This window comes from Prionailurus viverrinus, chromosome D3, assembly GCF_022837055.1.
Source record: "Prionailurus viverrinus isolate Anna chromosome D3, UM_Priviv_1.0, whole genome shotgun sequence".
Taxonomy (NCBI): Eukaryota; Metazoa; Chordata; class Mammalia; order Carnivora; family Felidae; genus Prionailurus; species Prionailurus viverrinus.
Genome location: NC_062572.1, coordinates 23,162,126 through 23,182,945, shown reverse-complemented (window position 1 = coordinate 23,182,945; position 20,820 = coordinate 23,162,126). Strand labels below are relative to the sequence as shown.

The 20,820-nt window shown below is 49.1% G+C and overlaps 1 protein-coding gene across 3 annotated transcripts in view; it reads left to right on the top strand.

The window, feature by feature from the left end:
• Positions 1–20,200, top strand: part of OSBP2 (oxysterol binding protein 2) — a 199,447-nt gene extending 179,247 nt beyond the window's left edge. For all 3 annotated transcript variants that reach the window (XM_047827712.1, XM_047827710.1, XM_047827713.1), the window contains 11 exons: positions 403–595; positions 1,228–1,345; positions 3,597–3,648; positions 3,901–4,047; positions 5,153–5,398; positions 8,136–8,256; positions 8,542–8,645; positions 8,718–8,813; positions 8,896–9,080; positions 18,165–18,391; positions 18,615–20,200. In XM_047827712.1, coding sequence (XP_047683668.1) covers positions 403–595; positions 1,228–1,345; positions 3,597–3,648; positions 3,901–4,047; positions 5,153–5,398; positions 8,136–8,256; positions 8,542–8,645; positions 8,718–8,813; positions 8,896–9,080; positions 18,165–18,391; positions 18,615–18,757 — 1,632 coding nt within the window. In that variant the 3' untranslated portion in view covers positions 18,758–20,200. The remainder of the gene's footprint in view (positions 1–402; positions 596–1,227; positions 1,346–3,596; positions 3,649–3,900; positions 4,048–5,152; positions 5,399–8,135; positions 8,257–8,541; positions 8,646–8,717; positions 8,814–8,895; positions 9,081–18,164; positions 18,392–18,614) is intronic.
• The last annotated feature ends 620 nt before the right edge of the window (positions 20,201–20,820 follow it).

The window sequence follows — 20,820 nt, the reverse complement described above, 5'->3', positions numbered from 1 at the left end:
ACAGAGGTTGTGACAGACCTCAGGTCCAGCACACAGTGAGGATGTGGCAGCTAAACTTGGGCCCCAATCATATGGAAACCCAGCCTCCCCAGCTGCTGCTGGTGCAGCAGCATCCGCCAGTCACACCCGGCTTTGGTGTTCTCAGATGGCATCCTGACTGTGGGACGCCGGCCAGGGCAGATGCCAGTCCCTGGGCTGGCTCTGAGAAAGCCAGGGTCCCCATGTCCCCATGGCACCTAAAAGGGGCAGCAAAGGTGTTTCTGACCACCCCAGCTAAGGGAGGGGGAGGGGTGAGAGCACCCCAGGGCCTTCCTCGCTGACCCGCAGCTGGCAGGTGGGGTGTGGGGGCAGACAGGCCCGCTGCCCCAGGCCCTGTGCTCACCGCCACTCCTCCCTCCCAAGGCCTGCAAGGACTTCTTGGAACTAGCAGAGACACACAGCCGGAAATGGCAGCGTGCATTACAGTATGAGCAAGAACAGCGCATCCACCTGGAAGAGACCATTGAGCAGCTAGCCAAGCAGCACAATAGTCTCGAACGGGCCTTCCGCAGTGCCCCTGGCCGGGCCACCAACCCCACCAAGAGCTTCAGCGAAGGTGAGTGGGTGAGGGCCGCCCAGCCTGGCTAGGTCCCTTGCTCCGGGGCTGCTCAGCCTCTGTCCATCCAACTGGTGCTTCGCCTACTCCTATCTCTGCCAGCCGGCTCTGCTTACACAGGCCACTAATGCACATAGCCCTTGACATGCCCGCATTTGGATGTGCCTATGTGACTTTGTATGTCCCACAGCCACCCTCAAAGGGCAATTATCTATCTCCCTGTGTTTAAGTTCTAGTTCTCATAAGAAGAGTCCAGTGAGCCCAACTGGCCCTCTGTGGCAGGGCTGCCCTGGGGTTGGCCTGGGGGTGACAGGTACCCCAGGAAGGGGGTCCTTCAAAGGGAAGCTCGGCCCTAGACAGGCTGACTGGCATGTTGAGAGATCAGAGGAGGCTTCCAGAAGTAGGGAGGCCTCTGAGCCAGAGCACTGAGAGGGAAACTCATTCCAGGAAGGGGAGGGAGGGCAGCCACAGCCAGGTTAATGGGGACCAGGTGACTAGAGTGGGGAGAGGGCGAGGGGCAGGGGCAAGGAGCAGGGTCCAAAGTGGAAGTTACCCTTTGGGCTCTGGACTTCCTCAGGCAGTTGAGTTTTCAGAGTTGCAGACTGAGGCGGTGGTTTTACATGTGTCTCTAGGAAGCCTCTTAACTCCCAAAGGAGAGGACAGTGAGGAAGATGAAGATACCGAGTACTTCGATGCCATGGAAGACTCTACATCTTTCATCACCGTGATCACCGAGGCCAAGGAGGACAGGTGGGTTCTCCAGGCAGGGCTGGCTGTCCCTGGAAGGAGCCTCTCCCAGGGTTAGCCTTCCCTGCCTTGTTCTTCCTACCCTCTGTACTCGGGGCTTTCTTTCAAGCCTTGCTCCAAATTATATTTTGGTTAGATTTGTTCTGTTCTTCCTTTGATCCAAAATGCCCAAATAGAGTTTGAATCAGGGTTTAATTTTAAGTGGAGCCGGAGAACAAGGCAGTGGCTGGATCTAGTTCCAGCCGGAGGAGGTGGGGGTTGAGGCTGTGACCCAAGGGCCGGGGCCTAGAAGGCAGTGGCTGCTCATTCTTGCCTCCGGAGCTACACACAGTCCCAGCCACTCCCTCCAGTACATCAGCATTCCAGAACAGACCAGAGATTCAGGAAGTCCCATTTATTTTCTATTTTCAAGCCTTGGTTTCATTTTTTCATAAAAACCTGCTCATTCAAGATGTTTCTGAATACCTAGTAGAGCACAGTAGTAACTGGGACGCTGTTGTCCCAGTTGTCTGGGGTCCTCAGGAAGTGCCCATGGGTCAGATCGTGCTGGTGCCAGACAAGCAGAGATGTGGGTGGGCAGGCCGAGTCAAAGGGCAGCACCCTGGGGCTTGAACGTAGATTTTGCTCTAATTAGGAGTTCCCTCATTAGGATCTTTTATTCTCATTACATTGCTTCAGGCCCTAACAATAGAAGGCTCGTGAGTCTGGCAGCATTGGGGGCCAGAGAGGAGGCCACTGAGCCCCACCGGTGTCTGCCCCCAACCCCCATGGCCTGGGGAGGAGCTGCCGCTCCAAGTCCTGGAACGGTGACCTAACTGACCACAGCCTGTGCTGCTCACTGCCACCTTCCCCCATGGGGCACATCAGAGTCACGGAGTCTCCCGGGCTCACTCACAGGCTGCCCTCAGGCAGGGTACTCAGCTCCTTGTGGATGAGGAAGTGCAGGCTTTCTAGCAGCCTTACTCCCCGAATCTGTTCTGCTGCCTGCCACGTCCCACGCTGCCTTCCATGGATGGACTCCCTGAAGCCCAGTCCAGGGGTCACGGAGGCTGGTAAAAACCCCTGGCTGCTCCTTTTTTTGCATCTGTGGACCAACATGTGTCACCACCTCCCTGTCCTGGTTTCTTCCAGGGGAAGAGCTGTTCGGATCTCTCTAACCCCTTCCAGAGTTTCTGGTCCTATCAACATTGTATTTCCAACTCAGTCACGTTCTATTTTCCAGTAGTATTTTAAAATTTGCTCTCAAAATTAGCTTGGCTTAGCCTTTCTGAATTTCCTTTCACTTTATAACCTAGCATGCCACCCTCTTAGATCCCTCCAGGTCCCCACCCACCCCTCCCATACCTGCAGTCCCCAGGGGCCTCGGCTCAGCCTCCTCCTTCCTGCCCCCATCCCAGCCACCTGCCACACCTCAGCCAACAGCCCCAGGCCCCTCTGCTGCCACTCGACCAGCAAGCAGGTGACCCCTGTACTCAACACTCTTCATTGGCTCCCGAGGTTCCCAACATGGCCCCGAGGCCCAAACCAGCCCCTTCCCTGGTGGTGCAGCTACTCTGGACATCAGGCAGAGGACTCTGGGCATCAGGCAGGTCCTCTGCCAAGGTGGCCCCTGGTCCCCTTCCTCTTCCCCCAGCGACCAATAAATCCTTCCCATTCCCTGAGGCCCTGACTGCCAAGTGCCTGTCCCCTGCCCCAGTTGGCCCAGGTCACCCCTCCTTGGGGCTCCCTCAGAGCCTGGGCCCCTTGGCCATAGCGCCCCCTGCTGCTCTGGCCAACCATCCCTCCACAAGCACTCAGACACAGGGATGCATCTGATCCACGTCCTGCCCTTCTGGAATCCCAGTCTAGTGCAGGAATCAGACCAGGAGAGAGTGAGGACACAGTGGGGTCTTGTCTGTGACAGAGAGCGCCCACAGGGCCCTAGGAGGCTCTGCCAGAGGATATAGCCATCCCCAGTGTCATCTGGGTCCTGGGTCAGCCAGTTCCAGGAGGGGGTTGTGTACAGGGACTTCACGGGACTTTGCTTGAGCAGCTGCTCCCACAGGGCATCAGTGGGTGGGAGCCCCTCCAAATTGCTGCCCTGGGCCCCTCAGCCCAGCTGAATGTCCCAAACTGGAGATGCCCCATTGGAGAAGCAGCCTTGGGGTGGCTGCCCCTGGCACCTCACCAGAGGTGTCTGCACAGAAGGTGGCCATGTCCCCAGGAGGCCTCAGGATTTATAAATAACTTGCCTCCCCTTTTGTGTTCCCTGCAGAAAAGCTGAGGGTGGAACCACAGGCTCAGTGGACTGGACGTCATCAGACAATGTGAGTGAGAGGGAGAGACCCCAAGGGTGGCTGGAGGGCAGGCTGACACTTTGGGCTCAGGGCCGCTGGGGCGGGCTTGGTGCCCTGGCTGCCTTCCCCCTGCTTCAGGTGGAGCCAGCCTGGCCCTTTGCCAACCATATGCCAGTGGCCAGCTCCGTCCTCTAACCACACTGGGGTTAGTGAGGGCCAGGGCGGGAGGGCTGAAGGGGCATGCTGGCCTCCACTGATAGGCACATTCTGCCTCTCTGGCAGGTGCTAGATGGTGCCTCACTTGTGCCCAAGGGCCCCTCCAAAGTCAAGAGACGTGTCCGCATCCCCGACAAACCCAACTACAGCCTTAATCTCTGGAGCATCATGAAGAACTGCATCGGCCGGGAGCTCTCCAAGATCCCCATGCCGGTAGGGGGCTGAGGCAGGGCAGCCTCAGTGGGTCCTGGTAGGCTCTCTTCTCTGCGTGGATGGAAAGTAATGGCCTGTGTGAAGGGCAAGTGGCGCTGGGTGTCATTTTCTTGATGATACCCAAGGAGCATGTAACAAATTATCAAATTGTGTTCAAGGACATTGCCAAAATCCCCCCAACAGCAGAGGTCTCAGGCTCTGAGGGAAGGAGCTAAGGAGTGATGTGGGGACCTCCAGAGTGCCTCTGCACCTGACAGAGCCTCACGATGTCCTGACTGTCCTGACCTCATAGACAAGGGGGTGGCAGGATTGGGCCGTGTGTATGGACGGGTAGGCCCCCCCCCCCTGTGCTGGGATCTGTCCCTGGCACCTACACCATCCTCGTGCCACCGGGCTGTGATGGCATCTCCAGGAGGAAGAGTTTGGGGGTTCTGGGCCAGACTTGGTTTCACTGTGTGCGCCGGGACAAACCCCTTGTATCTCTAACCTCTGTGTCCACATCTGCAAAGTGGGGAGAGTAACAGCACCCACATAACAGTGTTTGGGAGGATGAAAGGAGAGAACACAGGGAAGACTGGCTGTGCCCAATGGCTGGCCAAAGGTTGCAGCCCAGCATCACAAGGAGTGAGCAACCCTGCCATGTCTGAGGCCAGGTTGGAGGGCAGGGGCATCCACAGGAGCTTTCAACAGAACGCTTGCATAATAGCTCAGAATAAGAGGGAAAACCCACAATCTGTTCATTTGTTCATTCACTCACTCACTCACTCACTACCTGATTCTATGACTCAGTGCTCAACAAGTCAGAAACCCTGGCCTTTATGGCATTTACATTCTAGGACGGGAGAGTGACAGCAACCATCATGAAAGGGTACGAGGTACAGCAGGTCAGAAAGTGGTGAGGCTGTGGAGGAAACCGAGGCAGGAGGCACTGGGGAGGTGAGTGCATGGAGCCGCTGCTGTAGACAGGGTCATCAGAGGAACCTCACTGTGAAGGTGCCATCTGAGCAGCAGTCTGCGAACATCTGAGGAAGGCAAGGGTGCTGTGCCCACCCCAGGTCTGTGCCGGAGCAGTGGCCTGACCGCCCGCCCGCCCGCCCGCCCGCAGGTCAACTTTAATGAGCCCCTGTCTATGCTCCAGCGGCTGACCGAGGACCTGGAGTACCACCACCTGCTGGACAAGGCGGTGCACTGCACCAGCTCGGTGGAGCAGATGTGCCTGGTGGCCGCCTTCTCCGTGTCCTCCTACTCCACCACGGTGCACCGCATCGCCAAGCCCTTCAACCCCATGCTGGGGGAGACCTTTGAGCTGGACCGCCTCGATGATATGGGCCTGCGCTCCCTCTGCGAGCAGGTGAGGCCCACTCACACTCCACCCGAGCTGCTCCTGCCAGGCCTGGGGGGCAGGGCGAGACGAATGGGACCGGCTTCTGACCCCAACGTGCCGGTGCCCACAGGGCCAAACCAAGGTCCAGGCAGAAGGCGGGCCTCCTGCAACAGGGGCAGGTCCAGGAACGTGCCATTCCAACAGGCCTCCCAGAGACACCTTGGTAAGGACAGAGTCAGGGCTGGTGTGCCGGAAAGAGGACGTTCCCCCTCCCGGCCAGGAGCCATGTGGCAGCCGTCGAGGGACATGTGCGAGGGTGCTCTTAGGGAGTCCCGGTGGGCTAGAGTGGGGAAGGTGGCAGGCAGAGAGAAGCCTGCACCCTGTGGGGCCCCTGGTCAGGGACGGTGCAGGTCTGGGGTATGAGGAGCTTCTGGGGCGCAGGGGTCCTGTCCTGGGTGTGGTGGGGGTGGGAGGGACAGAGGTCAGCTCACTTCCATCCCTTCTCCAAGCCTTCCCCGCAGAGATGTGTATTCTCCCCACAAAGCAGAGCCAAAACCGGGCCCTGCAGTCTGGGAGCCTCAGCAGTAGCACCTCAGCCTTTGGCACCCTTGTCTGAAGAGGGGTGGTTCTCTTGGTCCCTCCCTGGTGCTGGGAGGACCCAGGCAAGTGCTGTGTAAAGGCACCCAAAATAGAGCTTCCTGCTTGGGCTGCTGAATGTTAGTGGTGTGCCAAGCACTGTTCTGGGATTACAGTCTGGTGGCTAGTTTAAAATGCGCATTCTGGCTGCAGTGTAGCCCTACAGGAGGCGGTTGTGGTGGCCACACCAGGAGGAAGCGGGAGGGCAGAGCACAGGCATGCTTAGAAAGTAGAGCTGGAGACTGGCTCATGCTTTGGATGTGGGGAGACAGGGCATGGGAGCGAGGGAGGCAAGGGAAGGCAGCAAGAATGATCCCAGCGTTCTTGGCCTGAACTACTAAGTGAACACATTTCTTCACTCAGTAGAGTTGACGAAGTGCCCACAGTGTACCAGGTGCTATATAGGCTGCTGGGAAGTGAGCAGATGGGGCACCTGTTCTCATGAGGGGGGAGGGAAGGATAGGACTGTGTACATCAGATGGTTCTGGCTCATTTAGAAAGCCAGCTGAGGCACAGAGGGAGAAAGGCACACAGGTCAGAGAGGAAGCAGGGGGGCAGCCAGAGGTCTCTGGTTCCATTCCATGTGGCAGGTGGAGGAATCATGACACCTGACTTGTTTTATGGGGTCCCCCTGGGTACAGCAGAGAGTGAAGCCCGAAGAGGCTTTGTGCCACCCACTGTGGCCTGGTGAGGGAGAGGGATGGATTCTAGATGCATTTGCTAAGAATTAGAGGGGGAACACAAGAAAGAGGGCCAGGGAGGACTCCAGAGAATTTGGTGTGAGCAGCTGTTAAGACTAGATCATTGTGGGGTGCCTGGGTGGCTCAGTTGGTTAAGCCCCCGACTTTGGCTCAGGTCTTGATCTCGCAGTTCGTGAGTTCAAGTCCCACGTCGGGCTCTGTGCTGACAGCTCAGAGCCTGGAGCCTGCTTCAGATTGTGTCTCCCTCTCTCTCTGCCCCTACCCTGCTAATTCTCTCTCTCTCTCTCTCTCTCTCTCAAAAATAAACATTAAAAAAAAAAGACTCTATCATTGGCCTGCAGGAAGCCATGACACAGAGTTCCAGGGCCAGCCCCTTGGGGGTCACGTCCCTGAGTTTGCCAGTGGGGTAGGCTTTAGGGCATGTGGGGCCCTGACTATAGGCGACAAGGAGTGGTTGGCAGGTTTGGCCTGTGCTTCTGAGACTAGAAAGGAAGTGAGTGCCACTGACAGTGACAGGAGACAATGAGAGATGCAGGCGGGCATGTCAGGAGCTCTGGTCAGTCCAAACAGCCACCTGAGTGGAGGTGTCCAGCGGGCAGCCGGGCTGCGAGGCAGGAGCCTGAGGCCATGATACAGTGACAAGGTGCCCTAGGAAGTGAGAAGCCTGGGAGAGGCTGATCCCAAGCAGCCTGCGACCAAAGGAGCCACAGAAATGAGGAAAAACAAACAAGGGGAAGTTGATGGGGGTGTCCTGGCAGGTGGGACAGCCATCAGGGGCACCCTGGTGTCTGTGAGAGGAAGGTGGAGGTTCTGGGGGCCCCATATGGGTGTGCACAGCTGGCTGCACTGCCCTCCAGGCCCAGGACAGGACACAGACATGGACTCCCATGACGGAGCATGCTGGCCAGGAGGGAGGCTGGGTCCAACTCTGCCCCTCAGTTGAAATGGCTTCCCCAGCCTGGGCCTCCTGTGTAACATGGCACACTGGTAGAGGCTCCCCTTTGCAGGCAAGTGGGGAGGCTAACTAGAAAGTGGGCACAGAAGCCTTCGGGAGAGCATCATACTTCACTTCCTAGCCCTCGGCACAGCCTGTCACAGGTGCGTCCTTGAGGCCAGGCTTTGTCATCACCCCATTTCATAGCCCGAGTCCAGCATAGAGATGCCTCAGCCCTCTTCTCTCGACCACAGCAAGGCCAGGACAGCCACCCAAGCTGGTCCCACTGCCACACCCTTGCTCTTCCACTCAGAGCACCATCCTTCCCAGCGGCTGCTATGGGTTTGTGGCCCGTAGAGGAGCAGCCAGGCCTGCTCCCAGGGCCATGGAGCCGTTCATGCCGAGCACAGGGCAGGCTGTCCCTGCCGGCTGGTTGGGGGGCAGGCCTGGGCCCATGTCAGCAGACACTCATGTCCTGTGGGTCTGGTCTCAGGTGAGCCACCACCCACCATCAGCCGCCCACTACGTGTTCTCCAAGCATGGCTGGAGCCTCTGGCAGGAGATCACCATCTCCAGCAAGTTCCGGGGAAAATACCTCTCCATCATGCCACTAGGTGAGCTAGAGCCCTGTGCTCTCCCAGGACAGAAAGACATTCTGGATAAGGGGGAGGGTTTTGCCAACCCAGAAGTCATCTCAGGCCTCTAGGAGTGACATTAGTCTCTCTGCAAGTCTGCTCCCCACCTCCCCAAGCTTCCTGGATGCCTCCCTGGCCTATGTCCTGTCCCCAGTCTACATGAATACTGCTTCCACTTGTCAGGACCCTGGGACTGTGGGCAGGCAGGCTGGCTGGGGCCTAGCATGACAAGCCCTGACCTCTGACCCTGTATCTGGCCTCCAGGTGCCATCCACTTAGAATTCCAGGCCAGTGGGAATCACTACGTGTGGAGGAAGAGCACCTCGACTGTGCATAACATCATCGTGGGCAAGCTCTGGATCGACCAGGTCAGGGGGTGCCCTCAGGGAGGGGGTGTGTGGCCCAGAGTTGGGCCGCTGACCACTACCCTCACTTACCAGACAGGGGATATCGAGATTGTGAACCATAAGACCAAGGACCGGTGCCAGCTGAAGTTCTTGCCCTACAGCTACTTCTCCAAAGAGGTCGCCCGGAAGGTAAGCAAGGCTGCCCCTCAGGGTCCCAGGGGTCTGGAGCGGGGGGAAGTGCAGGCCTATGCCAGAGTGCCAATGTCCACAGGTAACAGGAGTTGTGAGTGACAGCCAAGGCAAAGCCCACTACGTGCTGTCAGGTTCGTGGGATGAACAGATGGAGTGCGCCAAGATCGTGCAAAGCAGCCCCAGCAGCCCCGGCTCGGATGGGAAGCAGAAGACAGTGTACCAGACGCTGCCAGCCAAGCTGCTGTGGAAGAAGTACCCGCTGCCGTGAGTGGGGCTGCAGGGCTGGCGAAGAGCACAGGGGGAGGGGGAGACGGAGGCAGGGGACCCTGCTCGGCCAGACAAGAAGTGAGCGGCGGGCCCTGGGGTTGGGAAGATTCTGTCCGCAGGGAGGCAGAGACCTTGTTGTGTGTCTGGCATCCCAGGGTGGGAGCCAGACACCCAACTGTAAGTAAGCGTGACAGTCTCGGGTGGTAGCGAGTCCTATGCAGAGACCTTAAGCAGACTGATAAGCACAGAGTCCCCACACTCCAAGGAATGAAAACCAAATGTGAAAATAAGTACAAGAAATAGAAAACTATAAAAAGCGGTACAGCAGATTCCAAAGAGCACAAAACAGAAACTCTACAAAGGAAAAATTAAGTAACTGAATTTGAGAACTCCATTGGGAAGGCTTAACAGAATCCATCAACTGAACCCAGGTCAGAAGAAATAAACACTTCAGACAGACAAAGCCTGGCAAAGACAAGAAGCTAACGGAGAAAGCTTACCACCTCGTGACCCAGAGTGAGTCCCTGGAGCAGCATCACCAGCAGCCCAGGAGCCCGTAAGAGTGCAGAGTGTCAGGAAGATCCCCAGGGCAGCTGTGTGCCTGTCACGTTGGAGAGCAGGGTCTAACATCCTTCTAGTTAGAGTCAGAAGGAAAGGGACCATATCTGAAGAGCAAACATCAGAGAATTTTCCACACCAAATCCACACAGTGGAACTGTTGACACTAAATCAAAGAGGAAATATTAAGCAGCCAGATTTGAAGAAGACATGTATTACTTTCTGAGGGACAGACAGGCAGCTCTGTCCTCCTCAGCAATAGTGGAAGCTTGAAGACAGTCAAACAACATCTTCCACGTACAGGAAGACTCCCCGCCAGCCTAGAGTCCTACACCCAGCAAGAACACCTTTACAAAATGAAACTGAAATAGGCACTTTCAGACTATGACTGAAACTCCTTTCGCCACCAGCAGGCCTGTATTAAAGGATATGCCTCCTGCAGAAGGAAAGTGATCCCCGAGGGAAGATCTGAGATGTATGAATGAAGAACAAAAACTATGTGAACCTAAGTCAACAGTAAATAAGAACAGCGATGTCTTGTGGGGTTTAGAATCTAAACAAAAAAATACAACTGTGTGATCACATAAGTAGGAAGAGGGAAACTTCTCAAAGGCCTTTCTGTTACCCAAGGAGGGCAAGATGCACATGAACTTTTGGCTGTGTGAAGTACGCATATTGTAATTCCTACAATAACCACTAAAATAATGTTTACTTGGAATCCAGAAGGAAAAGAATGAAAGAAAAATGGAAAGGAGAGAGAAATAGTTAAATAGTGGAGATAAATTTCCCAGAATAAAAACAAAGAGATGGGAGAACTTGGGTTGCAGAGTTAGTAGAGTTTCAGAGAGAAGAGAGAAAGAAAAACTTTCACCTCGACCACACTATAGTGAAATTTAAGAATACCAAGGAGAAAATTCTCATAGCTCCCAGAGAGGAGTACAAGAAGATTGCAGTCAAGGATGAAGAATCAGATTGACATCAGATCTTTCTTTAAAAAAATGTTTTTATTATTTTTTGAGAGAGACAGAGCATGAGCAGGGGAAGGGCGGAGAGAGAGAGACACAGAATCCAAAACAGGCTCCAGGCTCTGAGCTGTCAGCACAGAGCTCGACATGGGACTCAAACCCACAAACTGTGAGATCATGACCTGAGCTAAAGTCAGACATGTATTACTTTCTGTGAAGTACACATGTGAAGTACTTCCTACATTTGTAATTCCTACAATAACCACTAAAATAACGTCTAATTGGAATCCCAGAAGGAAAAGAATGAAAGAAAAATGGAAAGGAGAAATAGTTAGACCCTGCTCTCCAACTGAGCACCTGGGAGCCCTGACATCAGATCTTTCAATAACCAATATTTGGAGTAATATTTTCAAGGTAATGAAGATGAAAAAATTAAAAGTTAGGATTTTTAACCAACCAAGCTATCATTTAAATATGACGACATAAAAAAAAAGTCATCAAGCAAACAGCCTCAGAAGGTTTGCCACACAAAACGCACAATAAAAAAGGTATTAGACATAGTACTTTAAAAGGGGGAGAAAAAAGTCCAGACGTTGCCACAACAGACACATGAAGTGAAAGCTGTGTTTTTTTTTTTAACAATTACTAAGACCAAAGAAAAAGAGAAAATATTCCCATAATAATCCAGAACTTAAGATGTAGATAATGTTGACATGACAGGGTTTGAGGAGAGTTGAAAAGGAGGCTGAGGGATATGAAGGAATGCTGAGTTCTTATTGGAAGGAAGAGACAAATATAAGATGTTTCAAATAGTAAGAAAATACTAAAAAGAAAAAGTACAAATAAGAACAGTAAATCAACACAGTGGGAATAGGCCCAAGCATAACAAATATAAATTGATGACACTCACCAGTCAAAAAGCAAAATACTGATTGAGTGGATTTTTAAAATCCAGATACATGCATCTTCTAAGAGATGTCAAAGACAAAAATGTGCAAAGGTTGAAAGTAAAAGATTGACATATCATGGAAACACTCACCAAAAAAGCTACAATAACTATCTTCAAATCAGACAAAATAGACTTTAATAAGAAAAAGACATTATTAGGGATGGAAGAGTTGCTGCATGATAAAAGTCTGAGTTCTTCAAGAAGATCTAAGAGTTCCATTATGCAGGCAATGAAACAGCTTCAAAAATATACAAGCATGAATTGATAGTAAAGGGAGAAATTGATAAATCCATCACTGTGGTGGGAGACAGAGAGATTTCAATACACCCCTCTCATTTGTTGATCGGTCAGCAGTGGGGGAGCCAACAAGGGTCTGCAGGAGATCAAAACAACACAGGATGCCAACATACTTGCAGGTGCAACAATCAGAGAACATACTTTTTACCCTAGTAGACATGGAGTGTAGGCAAAAGTCAGTCATGTACTGAACCCTAAAGAAAGACTCAACAAAATCATAGGTAGTGTACAGACCACATCTATGATAAGACGGTAAGTCAGAAGTTATGAACAAGGTGACAAAAAGCCCCACAGTGTTTGGAAAAAGTCTCCACATGTTTGGAAAAACTTGTTACGCTGCTAAATAATGCATGGGTAAAATAATAAATTAGAACGGGAATTCTAAAATACCTATAATTGAGAATGAAGAGATATCAAAACTGGCTGGATGTAACAAAGGCAACACCACAAAGGAAATGGATTGCCTTAAATAGGCACGTAAGTGCATTAATTTTGAGACTTTCTTTTCTGAATTTCTAATTGAAGAAATTAAAGAAAGTTCAACATACAAAACCAAAGAAAGAAGAAAACAGACTTTAAAAATAAGAGCAGAGGGGTGCCTGGGTGGCTCAGTCAGTTAAGCATCTGACTTCAGCTCAGGTCATGATCTCACGGTTCGTGAGTTCGAGCCCCACATCGGGCTCTGTGTTGACAACTCAGAGCCTGAAGCCTGCTTCAGATTCTGTGTCTCCCTCTCTCTCTCACCCTCCCCTGTTCACACTCTGTCTCTCTCTCTCAAAAATAAACATTAATTTTTTTTTTAAATAAGAGCAGAGATTAATGAAATAGAAAAAAATAAAATAGAGTTTAAAAAGCCAAAATTTGATTCTTTGGGGGGAAAAAAACTGACAGAAAACTACTGGCAAGACTGATGAAGAGAGAGTATAGAAATAAATATTATTTTTTAATGTTTATTTATTTTTGAGAAAGAGAACATGAGCAGGGGAGGGGCAGAGAGAGAGGGGGAGAGAGGATCTGAAGTGGGCTCCTCAGTGCTAGAGCCTGATGCAGAGCTCAAACTCATGAACCGTGCAATCATGACCTGAGTTGAAATCAGATACTTAACCTACTGAGCCACCCAGGTGCTCCTAGAAATAAATATTAAAAAAGACTTTAATAAGACATATAAAGTACAAAGAGATCATTAAAATTCAGAAGCACAAATTAGAAAAATAAGAACTGAGTCTAGAAGAAATAAAAAGCCATGAGTAGTCCTATAATAATTAAAGAAACTGAAGCAGTAATTTAAAAATCCCCACAAGGAAAACACAAAGCCCAGATAATTCTGGAGGTGAATTCTACCAAGTTTTCCAGAAATATATTATCCTAGTATTGTATAAAAATCTTCCAGATCAAAGGAAAAGAAGAAATGTTCCCCCTTTCTTATACTGTGAGGCCAGGATAACACTGATGTTGAACTAAGCAAGAAGAGTAGTAAGAAAATTAAAGTTCTGCCCTATTTCACTCATGAATATATCAGCAAAATTCCAAAACAAGACATCAAAAAAATCCAATCCAACAGTGTATAAAAAAGAAAACAATCAGTCCTGTTGAGTTAATCCTAGGCATGCAAGGATGATTTTATATTAGAAAATCTATAAATTAATTCATCACATTAACAAATCTCATTAAGAAAAAAATGTTTTTTTATTTTAAAAAGGGGCGCCTGTGTGGCTCAGTCGGTCAGATGTCCGACTCTTGATTTTGGCTCAGGTCATGATCTCACAGTCATGAGATCAACCCCCACATCGGCCTCCACACTGACTGTGGAGCCTGCTTAAGATTCTCTCTCTCTCTTTGGGCGCCTGGGTGGCTCAGATGGTTAAGTGTCTGACTTTGGCAGGTCATGATCTAATGGTTCATGAGTTTGTGCTTTATGTCAGGCTCTGTTCTGACAGCTCAGAGCCTAGAGCCTGCTTCAGATTCTGTCTCCCTCTCTGCCCCTCCCCCACTCACACTTTGTGTTTCTCTTTCTCAAAAATAAACATTGAAAAATAAAATTAAAAAAATATATATTCTCTATCCCTCTTCCTCTGCCCCTCCCTGGGCTCATTCTCATTCTCTCTCTCTCTCTCTCTCAAAAAAAAAAAAAAAAAAAAAAAAAAAAAAAAAAAAAAAAAAAAACGTAGATTCAGAAAAAGCATTTTAGGTATCTTAGTATAAGGTTAATATGCAAAAGTCAATTGCATTTCTATACACTAAAAGAAAACAACTAGAAAATACAATTTAAGAGAAGACAATTATAGGGGCACCTGGGTGGCTCAGTTGGTTGGGTATCCAACTTCAGCTTGGGTCATGATCTCACAGTTTGTGAGTTCGAGCCCCGTGTTGGGCTCTGTAATGACAGCTCAGAGCCTGGAGCCTGCTTCGGATTCTGTGTCTCCCTCTCTCTCTCTGCCCCTCCCTTGCTTGTGCTCTCTCTCTCTCTCTCTCTCAAAAATAAACATTAAAATTTTTTTTTAAAAAAGAGAAGATAATTATATCAGAGAACATCAAGGACCTTGTAATGAATCTTATATTCAAGATCTCTATAGGGAAAATTATAAAACTTTACTGAGATATCAAAAAAGAGCTAAATCAATGGATAAAGATACAGTGTTCATAAATAGAAAGACTTAGTATTACAAAGACATCAGTATCTAAAGAGTAGATCAAACAAAATCGCAATGGTGATTTTCACTGCTTGATATTATCATTTTTAAATTTATACTTAAGAATAAAGGGCCAGAACATTTCTAAACAAGAACAACAGAGAAATAAGGACTAGCCCTACTAGACATCAAGACTTACTTTGAAACTGGAATAGAACAGTGAGCCTGGAAACAGACCCATGGATGTATGCATCTTTGGTGTATAACAAAAGTAACATGGCATCGTGTGGAAAGATGGCACTGTTCACTGAAGGAGGTTGGGGAGATGGTTACCCTTATGTAAAAAGATTAACTGAATCTCTCCCTTACATTGTAACAGAAATTGACTCAAGGCAAAGGTCTTACAAAAAGTATTAAGCTTAACTTGCTGTTAAGCAAGAGGTTAAACTCTAAGGGAAAATATAGATGAATATCTTTTAGACCTTAAGGAAATACATCTTAAGACACAGAACAGTACTTATGCATTCAACTATATTAAAATATTTTTTTCATTAAATTTTGCTTCAACAACGTGGATGGAACTAAAGTGTATTATGCTAAGTGAAATTAGTCAGAGAAAGACAAATATCATATGACTTCACTCATATGTGGAATTTAAGATACAAAATAGATAAACATAAGGGAAGGGAAGCAAAAATAATATAAAAACAGGGAGGGGGACAAACCATAAGAGACTCTTAAATACAGAGAACAAACTGAGGGTTGCTGGAGGGGTTGTTGGTGGGGGGATGGGCTAAATGGGCAAGAGGCATTAAGGAAGACACTTGTTGGGGTGAGCACTGGGTGTTATATGTAGGGGATGAATCCCAGGATTCTACTCCTGAAATCATTGCACTATATGCTAACTAACTTGGATATAAATTTTTTAAAAATAAATAATAAAATAAATAATTAAAAAAAAAAAACTTTGCTTGTTAAAAGACAGTCTAAAGAAAGTGAATATATATGGGGCGCCTGGGTGGCTCAGTCAGGCATCCTGACTTCAGCTCAGGCCATGATCTCACAACTCATGAGTTCAAGCCCTGCATCAGGCTCTGTTCTGACAGCTCAGAGCCTGGAGCCTGCTTCAGATTCTGTGTCTCCCTCTCTCTTTGCCTCTCTCCCACTCACAGTCTGTCTCTCTCTCAAAAATAAATAAACATTAAAAAAAATTTTTTTTAAGTGAATATATAAACTTGCAGAAGAGAATCATAATACTTAACACCCAACAAAAGATCAGTATGGAGATACATAAAGAGTATTTGACCACAATTAAAAACAATAATTAAAAAAATCAAGAACACCTAACCCATGAATAAGACAAAAACATCCAGCAGAAAAAGTGTGAGTCACAAGCAAGAATTTCACTTGAGAAGAAACACGTATGACCAGTCATCATAGGACTGGTTATCAATATCGTTGGTAATTAGGGAAATTCAAATCAAAACCACAGTGAGACCATTTTACCTTCATTTAATTAGAAAAAAAAAAATCTGACAGTATCAAGTGTTGAAGATGATACAGATCCACAATATCTCTTATGCATCACTAGTGGGAATGTGAATTGGTGCCACCATGTTGGAAAGCAGGTTGGCCTTACCTCCTAAAGAAGAACATCACAGACTCTATAGCCGAGCAGTTCCACTTCTAGGTATATACACAAGAGAAATTCCTGCAAATGTACAATAGGAAACATGCATAAGATTACTCCAAAGCAAAAACTTTAAACAACCCAGATTTATTGAATGAATAACAGCGGTATTAGTCACAGGAGGGAATATTACACAGTAGTTGAAATTAACAAACAACAGAAACATGCAACAATATAAATTTTAGCAATGTAATATTAAGGGGAAAAAAGTCCCACAAGGTTACATATATCATGGAATTCTTTTTATACAGTTAAAAACAAGTATGTATGTACGTATATGTAAATGAACACACACATACACACATACATGCCCAATTAAGACTATTTAAAGATGCAATAAAATTACATTAAATGGTAGGCAAGGGACTGATGAACCCAGGAGTCTTGTAGATGGCTACCTGAGAAGGAGATGGATTGATGAGTTTTCCATATGATTATATGTAGGTTTTGTCAGGATTCTACCTTTTGTCTAGAGGGTTTTCTGGTGGCAGAGTTGCATTAATACAAGCAGACCATGCAAGGACCAATAAAAAGAGGGTGTCATGTAGCAAGGATCGTGTTTAATCCAAAGCTGTGCACTTGAGGTCCAAAAAAGGAGAACAAAAAAAAAAAAAAAAAAAAAAAAAAAAAAAACGAAATAAGACACATTTAAATCCAACATATCAGTAATTACATTAAGTACTCCCATTATAAGTGTAAGATTTCAGATAAGTTTTAAAAATCCAAATATATGTGATTTACAAGAGATACATCTAAGTAAGAAAGTAAAGAAAGACTGGAATAACAGAATACAAAAAGAGATGTCCATAGATACAACAAACAAAAGCTACTGTAGCTAGATTAATGTCACAAAAACAGATTTTAAAACAAAAGGTAAGACGAGAGGTAAGGGACATAATGATAAAGGTTCAATTCACTAGGAAGATGAGTTTTAAGTTTGAATGTATCCTGTACCTAAAAACAGAGCCTCAAAATATTTACAGCAAAAGCTGGTAGAACTCTAAGGAGAAATGGATTGATTTACAATGGATTAACTACAAGAGATGACATTTTAATATACCTCTCTTAGTAATGGCTAGAAATAAAAAAAAAAAAAAGAAAAGAGTTTGAACCATAGAATGTACTGGACAGTTGTAGAACACACTGAACAACTGCAGGAAACACATTCTCTTCAGGCACACCTGGAGCATCTGCAAAAAACTGGCCATTTACTGGGCCTTTCAGCAAATTTTAAAGAACTGAGATTATACGGGCATACTGTCTGACTCCATGGCAATTATACTAGAAATAAAGATGACTAAAAAAAAAACCCAGATGTTTATAAATTCAAGAAATATGCTTCCAAACTAATCCACAAATCAAAGAACATACACTGATATTAGATACTAGAAAATATAACTGCATGATAAAGTAATACATATAAAAACCGTGAGATTCATCTAATGCAGTACTTGGAGTGCAATGCGTAACCTAAAATGTGTATACTCGAACAGCTGAAAAATCATGAGCTAATAAGCAACGATCTCATGAAGTTAGAAAAAGAACAGCAAAATAAACCCCAACAAAGCAGGAGAGGATAAAAGCAAACTCAGTGAAGCAGAAAAACCTAAAATAGAATCAACAGTTTCATCTTCAACCAATGAAGGAAGGGAACGGACAAACCTCTGCCATGACTGTTTGGAATGGAGGGAAGGCATGTATAACCCACATCACAAATGCAAAAGAGGACGTCGCCATGTCACAGATATTAAAGCAGTAGTAAATGAGGGGATGGTGAAACAACGTCACGCTGATCTACTTGAAAAACTGATAGAAATAGGCAAATGCCCAGAGAAGCAGAAGGTAGCAAAACTGATGCGGGTCGGTGGAGCCAGTACACAAGGTGTGAGGAGGAAAGACACCTCCTCGTGGTGGTGGACACGGGGACCCTGGGGGCAGCGGGGTGGGGGAGGCCGTGCGGAGCCCTCACACAGCCATGCCGTGCCGCCGCAGGGAGAACGCGGAGAACATGTACTACTTCTCGGAGCTGGCCCTGACCCTCAACGAGCACGAGGAGGGCGTGGCGCCCACGGACAGCCGCCTGCGGCCAGACCAGCGGCTGATGGAGAAGGGGCACTGGGACGAGGCCAACACGGAGAAGCAGCGGCTGGAGGAGAAGCAGCGCGTGTCGCGGCGCCGGCGGCTGGAGGCCTGCTCACGGGGCTGTGGCACGGAGGAAGGTGAGGCTGGGCGGGGAGGCGGTGAGAGAAGGTACCCTGGGTATGGGGAGCGGGTTCCCACAAGAAAGGGATGGGGTGGGGGAGGGAGGGAAAGGGTACCGCAGGGACAGGGTGACAGGCAGCAGGGTCCTAGGGGCGGGGGGAATGGCGTGGGGGGAAGGGTGGGAGAGAGCCTGGGAGTACACCACCGCCCACCCGCACGCCCACTGTGCCTGCCCAGCAGAGAAGGAAGCCGATGTGTACGTGCCGCTGTGGTTCGAGAAGAGGCTGGACCCACTGACCGGGGAGACGGCCTGCATGTACAAGGGCGGCTACTGGGAGGCCAAGGAGAGGCAGGACTGGCACATGTGTCCTAACATCTTCTGAGCTCCATCCCCTCCTGCAAATACAGGCGCCTGTACAGCCTGGTCCACCTTTTCTTTAATACACTCAATTTAGTACTCAGTGGCCCTCCCCCTTACACCTTTTCCCTTTCCTTTTTTTTTTTTTTTTTTTTTAACACTTTTTTGGGGCTTCCACCTTGAAAGGAGCAAGTGCTGATCTGCATTCTCTCCAGCCCCCAGGTGCCCTGGGTCACCCAAGCCCCATCATTTTGGACTTGGGTCCCACTGGGACCCCAGCTCCCAGATACCACAACTCAGGCAGGCTGGCCCAGGCCCTGGGCTGCCCCAGTCACCAGCCCCACCAAGGGAGGCACTGTCCCCCACTGGGGAGCCACTTTTGACTTTTTTAGAAAAAACGATCTCCATTTTCTTTCCAGCCAAGACGTTTAGTAAATATTTTTAGTACAGCACTTAGCAGACCACTTTCTAAGTGTGCTTTCTTGCCACAAATGTGTCCTGGCAAGAGCCCCTTCTTTTTAAGACATCAGGAAGCTAGACCCCTTTGAGCAGGGAGCATTTTGTAGCTCAACATAGCAGGGTCACCAGGAGCACAGGACTCCAGAGAGAAGGGAACTGGAAGGGCCACCTGGCCCAGGAGAGCACAAGTCAGTTGTCTCCAGAGCTACAGCAGCACCCACTGTGGGGGAGGGGATGCCCAAGGGTCCCCAGATAGATTTGAGGGTAACAGCCCCTTGCCTAGCTTTGGCCATGCAGGGGCTGCTCCCCAGCCCGAGAGAGGTCAGGAAGGGCTGGGGGCAGGGCCTGCAGGTGCTCCCCACCCCAGAACCAGGCCCCAAATCAGCAATAAGAACAAACACTTGGCTCAGCCTAGGCTGGTGCCCCCAGGCACCAGAGGCCCAGTGTCCTGCCTCGGCCTCAGGCACCTCCGGGGTGCCCATCTCCGCACCCCCTGAACTCTTTATTTGCCTGATTTATATATATATGATATATAAATATATAAAAAATAGCTATTTTGCTTAAATTTCTATGGTATGTGGAAGTTAAAAAATGATGAAGACAGGGCACCCCTGTCTGAGTTTGGCTCTCCTGTCAGCTGTGTCCTACCCTCTCCTCGGACCCCCTTCCAAGGGCTCCTGCCAATGGTAGGGGGGTACTGGGCCACAGTGGCCATTATCCAGCCCCTCAGAACCCCCATTCCAAACCCTCCCACTTCAGTTTGGTCCTGAAAATTCATCACAGGGTTTTTTCTGTATATTCCAGGACTGCGTTTGTTTTTATAAAATAAAAAAATAAAAAAAGTGAAAACACCAACATGTGAAATGCCTTAGGGTGCCCACTCAAGAGGCAGGGCGGGCAGGGTGGCCCCACCACGCCCACAGCAGAGCTGTGCAATGTACCTCTTCTCCACACTGTTTGTGAGGGAGCACCTTCTGACCGGTAATAAAAACCTTGGATTTGGAGTTTTCCAAGGCCTTGTCCCTGAGTCTGTGACTGGGTGGATTGGGGCTGATGCACAGAACAGGTGACCACCTGTATGGCAGCATGGGGGAGGAGCCCCCAGGCTTTATTCTGCTCAGCACTGATCCCAGCAATGGGAAGCTGGGTCTAAATGAGGGGGTGGGGGTGAGAAGGGGGTGGAAGACCTGGTAGGGTCAGGGCCAGGTAGGCTGCGGAGGGCTGAGACAGCACCTAGGAGAGGGGTCACAGCTTTGCCTGGGACTGTCTAGAGCCAAGCCATGGCACCTGCCATGCTCTTCTCTTTGAGGTAACACCCACCTTGGTGAATTCTAAGGTTACTGGACAACCATGACCTGGACTGCTTCTGTTGTCCCAGGTTGCCAATCAACTCGGATTACTAGCTCCCAGGGCTGGCCAAGAACGGCTTGGTCTGGCCCACTGTGGTGGGGCCTCCCACTGCCAGTGCTTCCAGGTGAGAGAATGTGGTGGGGCAGGGCACCACAGGGGCATCAGAGCCAGGCTCCAACTGCCTGCCCTGAAACCCCAGCACTGTGGGATCCAAGGCTGGCCCTGCACAACTCCTTCCTTACCCAAGCCTTGCTTTCCCATCTGTGAGGAGGCAGGCAC